General features: G+C 40.6%; 1 protein-coding gene across 1 annotated transcript; it reads left to right on the top strand.

Annotated features, from left to right (window-relative positions):
* The first annotated feature begins 6,904 nt into the window (after positions 1 to 6,904).
* LOC128743494 (uncharacterized) lies at positions 6,905 to 15,442 on the top strand. The gene is made up of 4 exons (XM_053840090.1): positions 6,905 to 7,160; positions 14,001 to 15,025; positions 15,092 to 15,188; positions 15,249 to 15,442. Exons 1-4 carry the CDS (start codon positions 6,905 to 6,907, stop codon positions 15,440 to 15,442), a joined length of 1,572 nt encoding a protein of 523 aa, XP_053696065.1.
* The last annotated feature ends 2,455 nt before the right edge of the window (positions 15,443 to 17,897 follow it).

Below are 17,897 nucleotides of genomic sequence, written 5' to 3'. Positions count from 1 at the left end.
AATGACACTTCCAAAATGAACGTAAATCACAGCCGGTATTGGTTTTTATGCAACATAGGTCCATTAGCGACCATTTTAGGAGTTTTGCACTGTTTGGGATCAACCGGAAATGTTCCAGATTGAGTTACCGCTGGGGGAAATGGCCAGTATCGAATACGAATACTTATCATGCGATACCTCAAATTACACCAGAATTTGGAAGTTAGATTAATCTGAGTCAGGTCAAGTACCTAGCGCCACGTTGATTATATCTGGACAAGTTCCAAGGACTTCCGGGAACACCCAGACAAGTGGTCTGTTTCGTCCATGAACAAAAACTTATCATGCGACACCTTCGATCACACTAGAATTCAATAACTAGATCAATGGAAGCTACCTAAGGTCAGGTTTGTTCATATCTGGACATGTTTGGAAGACTCCAGGAACCCCTAGAAAATGACCAATTTCGAACATGACCAAAAACTCATGCAACACCTTAAATCGTACTAAAACTCTATACATTCGAGTTTCGCTGGTTGGGCCTTTAATACTTGGGCTTCATTTTAGCTGGGCCTTCGCTATTAGGGCTATGGTCCAACTAAAAAAAACTGGATGTCAAATATGGTTGTCAAATTAGAACTGATAATCAGCCGTCAATTTTTTCAACGGGCGAGCAAAAGCGTATCAACTTGTTATACCGCATATTACCAGTTTCGCTTTACCAAACTTCCATTAGAATTGTTCGAAGAATGCGAGCCGCGTAGCTTCCGATACATTATTCTCAGAGTACAGGATGATGAAACTGGGCCAAGGTTTTTTTTCTATTACGGGTAGGGAAATCTGCTGAGCACCTTAGAAGATACGGTAGTTTCAGATACCTGAGAAGACAACTCAGGGAGTGGGGTTTAGGTATCCCGGCCCCCCTAATGGGGCGTGAGGATCCCGACCCACTAAAACTCTACTCGAGTCTCCAGCCTCAATCCTTCCTGGCACCACCTTATCGGTATTATTTCAGGGAGGGGCTATTGTGCTTAACACACCCTCATAGATAACTACTGGGCTATGGTGGTTAGGCTGTTTATTCGCCGTTGATCGGCTCTCCAGCGGTTTTGTAGCTCAAGTATAATCTGGGTAGCTGCCGCATTGACCGCTCCCCAGACGTCCGAGCTGGAACACATCCTTCGGACTAAGTTATCCGAAGTAGTGTCCTGTTCGCTCACTGCCATCATGTTGCTTCTCACGCCCGCGAAACGAGGGCATATGAACAAAGCATGTTCTGCAGTTTCCTCAACATCCACGCATTCGGGACACGCAGGGGACTCCGCATGCCCAAACTTGTGCAGATCCTGTCTAAAACAACCATGCCCTGACATAATCTGTGTCAGGTGGAAGTTGACTTCGCCGTGGCGCCTGTTGGCCCACCCGGATAGTTCCGGGATGAGTCGATGTATCCACCGACCATTTGTGGTACTCCGTATGCCTCTAGTTCTACGTTGGGCGAAGCTATTATGTAAAAACTTGAATGGATAAACCCCTAATCCAAGGTGTGACGCGACCCGTGCCGAGGGATGAATGGTGGAGGGGGTTCTATAAATTTTCTCACCACAACGAAGCCTGTGGAGTACCAGGGCGCCCTCACAGCAATTTGCCCTTGCTGCATCAAGCCGGTCACTGATGCAGTGGACGATTTCTTACCGTGCCAGCTCTCTCTGCCGAAAAACAAAGAAACGCATGAGGTGGAGAGGAGAGTAGGGGAGGAGCAGGACTTGAACGATGCGCTGGCAGGAGTTCAGTCCTAATCCTCGTCTATCTTCAACACGCCGACTCGTTGTGAGTCGACAAACGAAGATGTGGCTCCAAAACTTTCTACTCACGGGTCGAGATTCACTCTGCCTGATCTCTGACTGTGTGCTGGAGGGTGGGCTGAAATAAAAGGAGAGCCGAACAGTTATGGCCAGTTGGATGGCTGTACAATCACTCAAACAATCTAAATAAATATATAACGTCGAGTATCTACCTCTAGGTTACTCAAAAGTTGCTGAGACTCAATAAGAGAGATCTCAGCAAGCTTACCACACAGGATATTGTCCGAGTAAATATCATCTTCGGAATCTCAGTTTCGTACAAGATGATATTTAACCTCGGAACCCTTGCTCTGCAATTGTGTAGCACACATAGTACGCAGACTGCAATATCTCTAAAAGGGGAGATCTGGTTAGCGTCGCCGATCAACGGACTAGGTTCATAAACCTAGTCATCCCTGATTGGCACATGTCTCGCTTCAGCTACCAGCCTGTCACTTCCTCAATAAGTAATAGGTAAGCTTGAAGCGTATAGTAAAACAATAAAACGGGGCATACCACAATAGTTCAAAATAATGGACGCAGTGGTAAGAGTACCCAACAGAGGAGAAGATCATGCGCTAGCTCCAGTTTCCTGGATCGCATCCATTATCCAACAAATCTTATAGAGTGGGCAGCCGTCAACTCAACTTCTCTGATAGATTCACCGTAGACTTTCAAGGTGATGTCGTCCGCAAAGCCAACTATCACCACCCCTGCCGGGAACTTTAGCTTCAACACCTCGTCATACATGACGTTTCACAACACCGGGTCCAGCATGGAACCTTGCGGTGACAGGAACGCACTTCTGACCCTCCTCTGTGGAACTAATTTTCCAGAATCTTGTGCAGCGACACCGGCACTTGGACTTTCCGAAGCGAGCTGGCTATGGAGTCCCAGCTAGCGCTATTAAACGCATTTCTCACGTCAAGCGTGACAACTGTGCAAGAGCGGATCCCTGTCCTCTTGCGCTGGAATCCCACCTCGGCTGTCTTAGTGACAGACAAGATGGCATCCACCGTAGATTTGCTTTTTCGGAAGCCGAATTGGTTCCTTGACAGACCGTTTGTACCCTGCGTGTACTGTACGAGTCTGTTATCGATAACCCTCTCCAGCACCTTGCCGGCAGTATCGAGCAGACAGATCGGCCTATATGAAGGGGGGACACCCGGAGGTTTTCCCGGCTTCGGCAACAGCACGAGGTTCTGTCGCTTCCATCTGTCCGGGAAGTGGCCAGCTTCCAGGCATCTATTCATCACTGCCCCAAATAGCTCGGGAGCCTCTAATATAGCCGCTTTAATGGCCATATTCGGGATTCCGTTTGGCCCCGGTGCCTTGCTCACCTTTAGGGAATTAGCGATCTCAAAGAGTTCCTTGTTCGTAACCGTCACTTCCTCCCCGACCTCTAAACCGCCGTCGCCCACGTTACTTTGGATGTTCGGCTGGGAGGCCGACAATCCTACGCTATGGTTTGAGATACTGGAACGTCGGCCGGGGGACGATTCAGCGGCCTGGGGCCAGGGCCTTGGCTCGTGGCGCGGAAAGAGGCCCTCGATGATCCGTTCTAGCATCTCTGGCGATTGCTCTGAGGGCGCCATCACGCCCTTGGTCTTTGCCATTACGACCCTGTAGGCATCACCCCATGGGTTCGCATTGGCACTACCACATAACCTTTCAAAGCAGGCTCGTTTACTAGCTTTTATCCCACTCTTAAGCGCTGCGTGCAACAAGTGCTACTCGACATTCAGCCACTCGGCTAAGTCTACAGCAATTTAAATGCACTTTAATTCATCAGTTTACTTAGGTGTTAGGTCTTTTTTTTAGGTCAATAAGGTATCCATTAATGCCTTTTTCGACATATATGATTTCATTCCGGATCGCATATTCAATGCCGACGAAACGGCTATTTCTGCTGTATATCAAAAGATGTTAATATCAAAAGATTTTTGAATGCGTCTTGTTGTACATTTGTGCTTAATTTCAGGTTCCACCTAATAAGAAGAAGATTGCTCTCCTCAAAGGTAAAAAACAAATCGGCATAATTTCGTCAGCAGACCAAGAAGAGACAACCACTGTTGCCATGTCTACGTCGGCTAGTACATTCCTAAAATTAAATAAAAAGAAGAAAACTTATCCAATTTAATTCTACTATGTATATTTTATTCACGACAGATATGTATTTCGCCTACGACCTGCAGGCTAAGTTTCTTCTTTTTATTTAATTTTAGGTTTCGTTTCACTTTCGTATCTTCGTGCAACGTAAGAACTATTGAACTAATAATGTGATGTATATACTGGACACTATCACTTGTTGTTCTTACAAAATAAAATAAACATTTACCTTATTCGCCAACCGGTTTCGGGTAGATGTTACCCATCATCGGGGCTAGGTCCAACTGATTTTGATAAGAGAGTAGTTACAACTTCAGCTTTGTTAGATGAAAGAGCGGCGATACTATCGGAGCATCGTCTTCATTCATCAAACAGTTGGACCTAGCCCCGATGATGGGTAACATCTACCCGAAACCGGTTGGCGAATAAGGTAAATGTTTATTTTATTTTGTAAGAACAACAAGTGATAGTGTCCAGTATATACATCACATTATTAGTTTAGGTTTCGTATTCTACTAAGACGCTCCAAAAACTTCAGTCAAGTACATTCCGCCGTTCGTCACATGTCCCAGATTTCGAATGAACGAAGCGTTCAAACACTGAGCCCCACTTGGAACGAAATTTGCATGTAATCCGTCAGGATATATGACTACCGAAGTATTCTAAAGTTGGTTTGACCATTTTATAGAGCACATCCATGCAACAGAAGCTAAACCTGTACTGTAGTTAGTGAATGGCCATTCGTCACACACGAAGAACGGTAACAGAACAAGCTAGAAAAGAGCACATAACAATCCTTGTCCTCCCGCCCCGCTGACTGCAGCCACAAGTTGCAACCATTAGACGTGTCTTTCATGGTTTCATTTAAGTTTCGCTATTCGAAGGTTGCCGAGAAATTTTTACGAAGCAATCCGGGTACATCATAAGCCCGTACAGTACAACATAATGCCACTCATAATTACTACTGCATTTGGACACGCTGCTACAATACCAACTGCTGTTAATGGTTTTCGAAAATGCGGATTATGGCCAAGTAATCGGTTGGTGTTTGATGAAAGTTCGTTCGCACCATCGCTGGTCACCGACTAACCATTGCCAAACAAGCAAGATACCGAACAAATGGAAACAGCGAAACCGTCCGAAACAGTTGATGACACAAAGGATGATAGTATGCCATCAAACAGCTCCTTTACGATATCTCCTCCGGAGAAAATTTGTCCGCTTCCTAAGCTGACCCAACCACGCGTAATCAAGCGAAAGCGTTCGGCAGAAAAGGCTGCAGAGATTACTTCTGATAATTGCCGTCAAACCTTGATTAACGCACAAGCAGTCAAGGATATTTTGTTGATAAAAAGGGATCGCAAGAACTTAACAAAGAGAGCTAAAATATCATAGGTGGTCAACAACAAGTTTGAAGATTGTCTCTGTGATCGATGTGGTTTTGAATGGGGGAATGGGATGAATGGCCAAGGATGAAACACGTGCACTTCCTGCAAAAAATGGATTCACGTACAGTGCTATACGAATCAATATGATGTGTTCATAAGTTGTGTGATTAGTTGACCTGTATTCCTTAGTTTTTTAAGAGGTCGAACTGAACGACCCCCCCTTAATTACAAATTGCCATAGTGACTTTTATTTGGCTGTGGTCACTTACAAATCAGTTCAGTAGTTGTCGAGTAAACTAATCGATAAGAATAGGTACCGGTTTCACTAGTTGATGAACACCGCATTTTTGACAGTTTCAAAAAATAACTTTTGTTGTGAAATAACCGTTCGAAAGCACTGGGAGTTCTTGTATCTCATAGAAAACAATCTAAACAATGACTCTGTGATGAAAAACTCACAATATTTGCTCTCACATCTTGAAAAACGATCATTTTCCTACAAGGTATACAGCTCTAAGGGTTGTACAAAAGGGTAACGTAGGACTATATCAGATCATTAGATCAAAGACTAATGTAAACTGCATTTCTGGCATATGTATGTTTAAAAGGATCTGTGAGTGCCATTGTTTAAGTGAATATTTAAAAGAGAATAGCGAAATGTTCAGAGTCAATTCTTCATTGAATGCAATGTATGGTGACTTTGAAAATACGTGGACGGGGGTTCATATGTACAAGGCCTGCAGCCATTGAGACATAGAGATTTATTTTAAAATCTTACATACTTATTTTTTAGCTCATTCTACAATCGTCTCTCGGGCGTCTCATGTACTAAACAAAGATTAACGGAACATTTAAAACGTCCTGATCCTTAGACCATTTTTAACGCCGTGAACGCCAACCTAACGAAACAAATTGAACGAATCAACGAATGTGCTTGTTTTGCAATACACAGGAAGGAAAACTCCGCGTCAGACAAAACACACTCACCAAACCCCATTTTCCCATGCGACGCTGTGTGAAGGCAGCGTCTGCCATGCAGGCAGGATACAAATACTCCCACCACAACCGCGGCGACCACGACGTCAGGACGAAGACGGTTTCTGGGGCGGCGGCGACGGAGCAGGAGGAGGCAAGAATTCGCATCGATATGAGGCAACGTCGTCGTCCTGCACAGGCATTGCACCCACACACTCGCGCACAGCAGGCAGCATTTTCCACTCGTTCAGTTATTGGTGCAGTTTCTGGCTGGAAAAGCTTTTTCACCCTTCTCTCTGTTCTCTGTCTGTCTGGCTGTCTGAGGCTGGGTTGAAAAATGTCAATCAAAATTTAAGTTTTTCTCTTCTATCGGCCGCGAAATTTTGTCGTGTGTTTAATTTCGGATTCTTTCCCTCGCAGTGTGGTCGGTGTCTTACGGTGGAACCGAGCCGCGGAAAAATTAGTGCCCCGAACAAACATATGAACTATGCGTTAGCAACCAAAGGCAGTGCCGTGTCATCATCAATCGTCTTTTCAGTGTTTCCTATTTTCTTCCCAAAGTGTGAGCCCTGTTGAATCATCTTCCGTGCAACTCAGGATACAGTCGCGATGAATTTCTCCGCATTCGGTGGTCCATTTTCCGGAATCCACCAGTTTGCGGCAAAGTTCGGCAGTAATGACGGTGCGTTCACCAGCACGAACGCGACGGCAGGAAATGGCGCCGGACCTGGTGGCCTAGTGGGTGCAGCAGCCGGAGGAGGAGGTGGAGCGACTGGCGCTCCAGGAGCAACCACCATTACCCAGCAGGACTTGAATCGGTATCATGGATCTAACGGAAATCATTTCAATCAGAATTCTACCTCAAGTGAGTTATAAAGTAGGATGTTACGGTCGTCTAGGATTCTGTGGAGAGAAGACTTCTAAGCAAGCGCTGTTAGTCATGCATGTGCGTAAAAAAAATCGGAATTTTTTACGATTTGAACGTCATGTTTAACTGCTGCGCTTCGTTCAGTGGTGGGTGGTGGGCGTCCGTGACAATGAAAGCTTGCAGTTAAAGATACTAACGTTGAAGAGTGGAAGTTTCTATCAACAAGCAAATTACCGTTTTCAGTTTCTGGAAAGAACATCTCTAATAGAATGTGATTCTGCGAATAATTAATAACCGAGATGATATGCCAATTCAATATCGAATGCTGGTTTTTTACCTACATACAATTTATATTAGAGTAAAAACTGAACTACTTTCCGATTAAAGGATTGTGAAGTTTACTAAAGCTTGACAACAAACATTAAAGTGTCACGTGTAACTTAATTTTGCAATTTGGATTTTCACGAAGTTTGTAAACCATTTCGATGTTGCTATCCTGTTTACACTTTTGGCGTGATTGAACATTTAATAATATTTATACTTATTAATTTATATTTATTTATTTATTCATCTTAAGACTTATCTAAATTAATGATATAGAAATGTATTTATATTAATTTTACTAAAGAACAGAAATATTAATATTCGTTATTTTTTTTTTTGAGTGGTTTTAACCCAAATGGTCATTCACCACTTTATTCGTTAATTGTCAATACATAGTTGTTTCAAATATCATTAGAAAAAAGGGAACCTAATATAGGTCGCTAGAAATTTTCCAGGTCGGATTCGCATTAAAGTGTGATCGATCAGGAGGACCTAACAAAATTATAACAGATCATGTAATTTTGTTTTTAACTTTTCTAACAACGGTTGTTATTATTTAGATAAATTATAACAACCGTTGTTATTAATTAGCCTCCGTAAGTGGTTAAAATAACAAAAATTTGAACTAAACTTCCTTTAATTGAGGGGGTGAGAAGGAAAGGGGTGTAAGTGACAAAATTGAAAAAATCGAGATAATGGTAGGAAACGATACTTTGAGCATGGTTTTATGCATGCTAGAAAATTCACGTCAAAATTTTACCGTTTATTGACTTTTTTTAGAATCATGAAAAAAAAAGCAAAATAAAAGTTGGTTTTCACTTGGAAGGAAAGGGGTGTAAGTGCACTATATGAGCAATGCCAGCTGAACTAACAAAACCGTTTGTCTCGAATATTTTGGGATGAAATTTTGCTGATGTGTTGGACGCTACGCAAGGATTCATTTTCCATGAAACATAATTATTTTCGTCTGGAGTAACTTTTCAAAAAGGCGTATTTATAAATAATTTTTTTTTCAAAATATATCTTGAAAACTACTTTATTTGTTAAAAATGACGTCAACGGAAAAGTTGAAGGAAATTAAGTGTATTTTCGAAAAAAAATACTCTGAAAGAAAAAACTTTGCAAAATCAAAATAAAAAGCATAAAACGTGAATTATCTCAAAACATGTCCCCTCAGATTTGTCTCATCGTTATTAATAAGTTAAAACATGTTCTAAAATCTGGCGAAGAGCTACTAATGGGCACTCAATCGGATTTTTTGTTTTATTCTGACAATTTTTCAAAAATTTCCAAATATTATTTTTGTAAAATTAAAAAAAAACATTAAATTCTTCGCATAACAAATTAAACAAATTAGAGTGCTCTAAGTAGGCTACCACTAAAGCCGAGAATAATTGAACAAATTATGTCATATAAACTTATTTCTTAGGATCAGCCGTTCTGAAGTTAGGCTATTACAAATATTTTATGAAGATTTTGATTCTAAGATGTCAGGCCACCGAAGGAATGGGGGGTCGCGAGAAACAAACAATGAGATTTTTTAATCAGGCACATCAGGGATTACATACAATTAGAATTCTAGAGGAAAATCGATGTCTAACGATGTTTCTATTTCCGAAAAAAGCGATTTTTTAGATTATAAAGATCATGAGCTATGAGTAGCGCAGGATACAGCCCACAAAAGTACATTACATGTACGCTGTCGCCACGCAGTGAGACACTTCTGTACTATTTTCCCTACTATCAGCAAGGCTGCTATTACTAAAACCATTTCCCCGAAGAAAGTAATATTTTTAGTTACTCATATCGTGATATATAACGTATACGCATATTTTTCTGCCATCTTGAAGGTAACAATCACTTGTATAAACTTCTCGAAGACCACTACTTTCTAGGTAATCAGTACCGTAAGTTACAGCGTATACTATAATATTACATTAACGGTAGCGCCACGTAGTGAGGCAATTCTGCACTATTTTCTATACCATCTGCAAGGAAGCTATTACTCAAACAACTTTGCCTAAGAAAGTAATACCTTAGGTTACATGAATTATAAGCTATAGAAAATAAAACGAGTTCGCATATACACTAGCGCTGCACGTTGAGAATATTCTGAACTATTTTCAGTGTCATTTCCGAGATGACAGTCATTTGAACAACCTTCAAGAAGACTGCAACTTTCTAAATAGTCAGTAGCGTAAGATACAGCCTATACAAGAATATTACATCTGCACTAGCGCCACGTAGCGGGAAAATGCTGAACTACTGCTGCCTGCCCGCTAACCTACCTTTCAATGAAGACGATTATAATATGATTCCAAGATTTGCACTTGCACCCTTTTCACTCCAAGCAGTAATTCCCTATAATCGCTTGGAATGAAAGGGGTACAAGTGCATAACTGAGAAGGAAAGGGGTGTAAGCGCAAATAACATTTTCAAAACTATCTTATAAATCCCGAAAATCAAAGTGGTTTTCCAAGATTTCAATATAATTTAATAAAGTAAAGCCAACACAACCATAGAGCGTCATTAGTTTTCTATTATATAATCTGACGAATTTTCTAGACGATGTTAACTTTGGATCTGATTTTCTCGAAATTTACTTTTTGTCACTTACACCCCTTTCCTTCTGACCCACTCAATTAATACCTGATTAATAACAAACCCGGTAATGATTTTATCTAAATTGTAACACATAATCTTGAAAACAGACATAATCTTGTTAAGGCCTCCTGTTCGGGTGCACACAAAATATGCCCGACGATGTTTTTGTACGATCTTCAGCAAACACTTATGTCTATTTGTCTGTGGACATATTTTGACAGCAATTGAACCTCCTCTTTCGACCCAAAAGCTCGTACTTTTGGGTTGACTCTTTCGAACAGGTTTTGGACAATGAAAGTGCCGATTTGTTAGATATTTTCTGCAATTCAAGTTTATTTTCAATGACTGTCTGGGTTTCGTGATGGCCGAAGGTTTCTCGCCAGTTTAGGCGCCTTTTGGTAAAAAATAATATTATTGGTTTTGTATAAGTTGTCACACGCAGACATTATGATCGATAGTAGGCACATTTCTGGCGTTACAAGTATGCGGTCATTACGGGACTCGAATCACTATCTCGTGATTTATCGGATATTGTAGGAATTAAGACACGATTGAATCCACAGTGGATATAAACTGAAGGAATGTTTGATACCATAGCGCGAGAAATAATGGTCACATTTGCGGCACCCGTATCAAACGAATGGCTAGACGTTAAAGACCCAGACACAATGCATACGGATTTTACTACGTTGCGGCAATTTGACAGTTTTTCCATGGGTTTTCTATCAAATATCCGCAACGTAGTAAAACCCGTATGCATTGTGTTTGGGCCTTAAGAGCGAATCAGTGACGGATGAAAAGCAACGTGCCAGAGCCTACTTGTTGGCTACAGCCATTGGCGTGCCCAGCCATAGACAGAAGGTGGGCCATGGACCTTGGCATTTCAGCCAAATCTTCTCCAATCGTTGCTAGAAAGTATTCACAGTCAATTCTTGGTGCTCTCTAGCATAGAAGTCGGGAGGATTCAAACCAGGCAAAGAGGCAAACCACTCTTTTGAAGAAATAAAAATTGTTTTCACATCAAGACTGTGTAGTTTTCGCCTGGTGAATCGGTACAGTATCTTGTTGGAAGCTGTATGGTGCATTCTTATAGTGTTTTTTGTCGATGGGAAACAAATGGTTCTTCAAAACATTATTGATGTAATACTGATTGTTGATTTCGACACTAGGTTCAATGAACAGCAATGGTACCACAAACCATTTTACGAAAATGGCCATATCTCGGTTATTTCTCGTCAGATTTCCGTTCTTTTTCGACCAGTCGACTGGAAATGAAATCAAGTTTTGGGATAAAATATGAAAATTAATAAATTTCAATGCCAGAAAAAGATACAGGCGATTAAAAAAAATCAGTTTTTGACATACCCCCAGACAACCCGGAATATCTCCGGTGTCCGTTAACCATTGCGAATTTTGAAATATTTTAGGAAAACTAGGAAAACTTCCCCGTCGAATGCATTTGGTTACATCTAAAAATGTTCAATTTTGTAAAAGTTATGGCCGTTTGAATTTCATCAAAATTGTGCCTGTCCCGATCATTTAGTCTAACCCCTGTAAATACTAAATACTATCCAAAATCATTTGTCATGTAAAGGTGGTATTTTCGACAAGAATGGAAGGTCTGAATTGGGCATCCGCCGAAGAAGGTCTACGATACCTTGAATCGTCCTTCCTAGTTCCTCCTCCATCTGAGTTGGGCCTCTCCAGTGGTAATCCAGCTTAGATACGGAATACATGCGTATAAGCCACAAATTCAATTCTGCTACATCTCGTGCCTGACTGGAAGGATGAAGATCGACTATTAATGGCCTAGTCAAGATTATGTCTACGTCTAAATGTAAAACATAATCCGTGTTGAAGTTGATGTCCAATTCTAAACCCAAACCGTGGCCTAAGCTCAAGCTCAAAGCAAAGCCCATGTCCAAGGCAAAGCCCTAACCCAAACCCAAGCAAAAGTTCAAGCTTAAGCTCAAATTTAAGCTCAAGTTCAAGCCTAAACCTAAGCCCAAGCACTCCCACTTGCTCTACAATTGCTATGAAATTTGTTTTACAAATATATATCATCGCCGTAGTGGGCAGTTGGCCAGACTAGCCCCCGCCATGGCGCTAGCCCTGGGGGTAAGGCACTCTCAAGTGTAGTGAAGAACTGATATAAGAAACAAGGGGTGTCAATTCGGGTCTTCTCCAGAGTCGTCCCGATGTCACGCTACGGCTCTGGATAGACCTGGTTCCTAGTTCCTAGACCTGGAATCTAGTTTCAAAATCTAATAAAAATGCTCCACGATCTAGCCCAAATTTGCTACGAAATCTGGAACAAAATTTGATGAAAAATGTAGTCCAGGTCCAGGTCCGGAATCTAGCTCAAAATCAGATTCAAAATCTGGTTACTAGTTTAAACTTTGATTAAAAATGTGGTGCAAAATATGCTTCAGGTCCAAAATCTGATGACAAATGCGGTCCAAAATCTGGAAAAAAAATTAATAATCTGGTACAGTTGGGGAAACTGGTCCAAACTTTAGGGCAAAATCTGGACCAAGAAATATGGTCCAGAATCTGGTCCATGCCCTAAAACTGGTCTTGGTCCAGAATGTGGTGCAAAAACTGATCCCACATCTAATGCAAAATCTGATTAGGAATATGGTCTAAAATATCTAAAACCTAGTTCAAAATCTGGACCAGAATTTGAAGCAGCTCCATGAGCTGGTTCAAGTCTAAAATGTAGTCGAGGTCCGGAATCTGATCCAAAATTTGATCAGTTCCAAAATGTGATAAAAAAATGCGGGTCAAAATCTGGTTCAGAATCTGATACAGGTCCAGAATGTGGTCTAGATCAGGCCTCTAATCTGGGTCTAACCTCTAATCCAAAATCTGCTCAAAAATCCAATCTGATCTAATGAAAATGTGGTTCAAAATTAGGTGCAGAATCTAATGTAAATCTGTTCCAAAATCTGAAACAAAAGTTTATAGAAAATGTGCTCCACGATGTAGTCCAGGTTCTACAGATGGTCCAGGTACGGAATCTGGTTGAAAACCTGATGCAAAATCTGGTTGGTGACTTAAAACTGATAAAAAACTGTCCAGTTCCAGAGTCCAGGGGCCCAAATTTGATCCAAATCCGGTTCTCATAAAAAATATGAACAAAAATGTGGACCAGTCCGCCATTTGGTTTTGGTATAGAATGTGGTCCAATTCTGGTCCAGCATCTAGTCGAAATCTGTTATATAATCTGGAGCTAAATCTGATCACAAATGTGCTCCGAAATAAGATCCAAAATCTAGTCAAAATCTATTAGAAAATTTGATACAAAATTTGGAACAAAATCTGAAAAAATGTGGTTCAGAATTCAGTCCAGGTTCATACTCCAACTTCTACTTTGAAGTTTTTTTTGGTAAATCCTGCAATATTTTCTGGCCCCAACGCCCCTGACTGGCATTAAACTGTCCGTGTATAGAATCCGGTTCTAAATTTAATAGAATAGAAAAAAAGGTTCGGAAAGTTCCCTAAATATCAAAGATTCAATACTTCAAGTGAGAATTCGGTTACAATTTATTCATACGATGCGTCCATCGAATAGTTTGTCATGTATAGCCGAACAAAACTGCATATATAAATAAAAGTTTTGGTAAATTACTGGAATAACCTTAAAAACACAAGCAAAAAACTACTCGTCTCTTTCACTCTACCTCTTCACCTCTAAATTTTTTAACATCTAGGATTGCATCTTACTGATATTCCAAAATATCTAAAAATGTGTGTGTCACAAAAAAAAGATATGTGACTTCGAGGGCTAATAACTCAGCAATTTCCTGATCGATTTTCAACGGTTTTGCACCACTTTTTATAATTTGAACTGCTTACTAACTTAAACATGAGCTAATAACGCCAATTGCTTTTCTTTTTCGCTTTCAGTGGTCAACACGCCTATGTCCTATGGTCAGAACATCTCCTTGCCGTACAGTCAACCGCAGAATGACCACGGCTTCGTAAACAGCATGCAAAATGAACAAAATAAATTGAAGAACGTTATAAAGATCGATCGAGACGAAATGATCAACCAGCAAATATTGCAGAACGTTAACCAATCGTGGCAAACGTTGGCCAATCCTACGAATACGGTGGACTACTCGTCGCATCTTTTGTCTGCTACCTTGCCCATCTCAATACAACATTTTCTCAAATATTCCGAGTCTATTAAAAAGGAGTCCAACGGTGTTGGATCGGGACTGACTTCCCCTGGACCTTTAAGTGGGTTAATTGGTGTCGAAACGAACGCGTTTAACGTGCAAAAAGACTTACTAAATCTGAAAAATGGTTCCAACCTAAATCTAGCTTTGGGAAACGTGGCCGTCAGTGCGGCGGCAGCTAGTCTGGGATTAAATCATCAGCATCTGACACAGCATCATACCAGTAATCATCAGGATACAAATCACGTATATGGAAACATTAATCAGCTACCGATCATCGCAAATAACGCACCGAATAGTCAAGCGCAAAATATTAACCAGCAGAACGTCATTAACGGACTGGTCAACGGCAGTGCTGCTCCGGCCGCTCCGGTAGCAAACGGAAATAGTACCAGCACAACCAGCAACACTGGAACTACGACGGGCACGACCGGTGCTAGCACAACGACAACCACCGGTAAGTCCAAACGCCAAAAGAAGGAGAAGAAACGCAAACCACCGAAGGAGAAAAAACCCCGCCCCAAGCCGGGTCAAATCCGGGAGACGAAAGCCCTGGACGGTTCGCCGCTGTTTTGCTGCCCGGAGTGCCAGATGGCCTACCCGGAGCGTGGCCTCATCGAGCAGCACGTCATCTCGCATGCCGTGGAGCGTCGCTTCGTGTGTGACATCTGCCATGCGGCGCTGAAGCGCAAGGACCACTTGACTCGGCACAAACTATCGCACATTCCGGATCGACCGCATATTTGCAGTGTGAGTTGAGGGCTCAAGTTTGAAGTTTAAGGCGTGAAATTTTGTTTCTTCTATTTGGGTTTTCAGATATGTTTAAAGTCTTTCAAGCGCAAAGAACAGCTCACCCTGCACATCGTTATTCATACCGGCGAGAAAAAGCATATTTGCATAGAGTGTGGTAAAGGTAATTAGTCTTTGTTAATCCAGCTTAAGATCGGTGTATTAATTTTCCGTTTGGCCGTAGGTTTTTACCGGAAAGATCATCTTCGCAAGCACACTCGATCGCATATCGCTCGCCGCGTAAAGTCGGAAATGTCGGCTCAATCCGGGTCCGGTTCGAATAATTCCAACAACGCCACCAATAGCAACAATAACTCAGCCCTTGCTTCTTCCCTGATGGCAACCAATATGCAGGGTGCACCGGTGACAGCTTCCTGAGCCTCGTACAAGGACTTTTGGTAAAGTGGATGTTCTATCGAATCTGGTCTTTCTTCTGCATAGAAAGGTGCTCACGCAATTTGTAATGCCGACCGAATTAGATGAAGATAGAATCGATAGCTGAAGGTAAGTCGAGATATTTTTTTCTTCTTATCAGTCCAACAGTACGCAATAGAGTATCTATGTTAAAGCAATGTTGAATTGCACCGGTTTATTTTACACATATACAATCTAAACGAACTTCTGCCAAAAGAAGGAGCCTTAAATATAAATTCAGCTTCGATACGCTGTGATTCGCAAGTCTATCGGTATTAACATTGGTGAGAGAACATCATAATCACTTTACCCAAAGTCCACGTTTTTATATGTCCAGATCCTCAAGGCTCACAGTTTTGAAATTTTCCGGATATAATCTTGTATACTGAAAAGTACCGCAAAAAAAATCAACCTGGTTGAAACGAAATATCGAACATTGTATTATCGAGACAGATACGAAGTCATCTGTCCGGGTCGAGTATACGTGCAATCTGCTAGCTGACTTGAGACTTCTCCTTCCTTCGCCAACATTCCAAAATCCACCTGAATCGATCTTGGAGATAGCTTAACAAAACAGCAATAAAACTTCACGGCGAAACGAAGCACGCAACAAAGCTGCAGTGTAGGTTTTAGCAAAGCTTAAAGTTAAAACAAAATAGTATGCCAGAATGAAGCTGCAAACTAAAGAATGAATATACGAAATCAATAATGTAAATGACAGATAATATTTTTTACCGAAAAAAAGGCGCAAACTAGTCGCGGATATACGACGATATACAATTGGAGAAAGTGTAATATTTTATTTTTCGAACGAAAAAAAAAATCCGATGTGGTAGATTATATCCTTAAGAATATATATATTTTGTAATGAGTATTATGAATCCAGTGAAACAGATGTTTAAGCTAACAAAACTATATATTAAAAAGAAAGTATTACGATGACTTAAATATATGCATTAAAGTTTTAACAGGAAAAATAGAGTAGGCGAAGCGGGTGAAAATTTGCATTAAAACAGTTGTTGAGTGATTGGAACAGAGTTTTGGTAAAGGAAATTGAACAGCTCGCTGAACGAAAATTGTCGAGACTGCCGATTGTTGTAGGATGGAAAATCTCTCCAGAAACGAAACCGAAATAGGCTACCTTGCATTCAAAGAAAAACAAAACAAAATACTATGTCTACCTATAGAAAAAAAAACAAAGATTGATTCTCCTAATTAGACAAACTAGACAGCAAAACACATTATCGCAGCAGAGAAAAATATATAAGAATTCAAAGTACAAACTAATAAGGAAAGGACAAAGAAAACTAATAACTGTTGAAACAATAGTCAAAACTAATGCAAACAATACAAAGAAAGAAAACAAACTCGAATGTTACTCCAAAAGTTGCAGACATTACAACAACAAAACAAACTTACCAAAGCGATGTTCAAATGATTACTACAACAAAACACGTATGAACTTTCAACAATATAACGTAGTATAGAAAGCTATCAACATATTTCGTATAACCGGAAAACAAACTATATTATAGACGGTCCCAACACAGAAGAGAAATCTAACCGGTGTGGAATACAACAACCACAAGCTTAATTTCTTTAGTTTGTTTTTTTGTTGGGTAGAATTTCATTCCTAAACTTCAATAGAGCAACGTTTGAATAAGCATATAAAGCAAAAATGCAGTAAAAACTTAGCGACGTTTATCTTTCTGTACAACAGGTCTGATACAGCGTCCGAACAAACTGACTGAAGAAGTGTTTGAATTTTAATTTCTCATTTGGGATTGTATTGCGGAAACAGGTAGATAAACCGAGAAAATTATGTGTCGAACTAATTGTGTTTTTCAGCTGTGCTTAAATGCCATCGATAATTTTGCTTGGATTGGGTTTCAACTCTCAATTCGTTATTCTTGCGAATTTTGATTTTACAGCAAACTGGTGGTTTTTCAGCAATAGGAATTGAGGATACTTCGATAGAAGCAGAGAAACATAAATATTGACATTATTTTTATCATGTTTGAAGCAGGAGTCAAATATTGAACGCAGTAGAGTGGCTGACCCTCTTCGTCATAACTAAACACAATTCAAAACTTTATTGCGAGTTTTTATAGGTTAAGTCTGTAACTACTTAATTTTTGGCAAGATGAATTCTTCACTTCTTACCTGTACATGAACACCCATTTGGGTAGATAAAATATTTCGGAAGATAGATTTCTTAGAGAAACAATTTTTCATGTTTTAAAGGGTGTTCGTCATACGGAAATTTCACTTCGTCATATGCAAGTTTTCCATCGTCTGTTGTAGCAAAGCAAAGCCTTAGACTTACTTACTTACTTAGGTGGGTTGCCGTCCTAAGACAAAGCCTGTTGAACAAAATTTCTCCATGTAACTCGGTTGAGGGCTACCGCTCTCCAATTCC

This window comes from Sabethes cyaneus, chromosome 3, assembly GCF_943734655.1.
Source record: "Sabethes cyaneus chromosome 3, idSabCyanKW18_F2, whole genome shotgun sequence".
In the NCBI taxonomy this organism is placed as follows: Eukaryota; Metazoa; Arthropoda; class Insecta; order Diptera; family Culicidae; genus Sabethes; species Sabethes cyaneus.
This window is presented reverse-complemented; position numbering and strand designations above follow the sequence as displayed.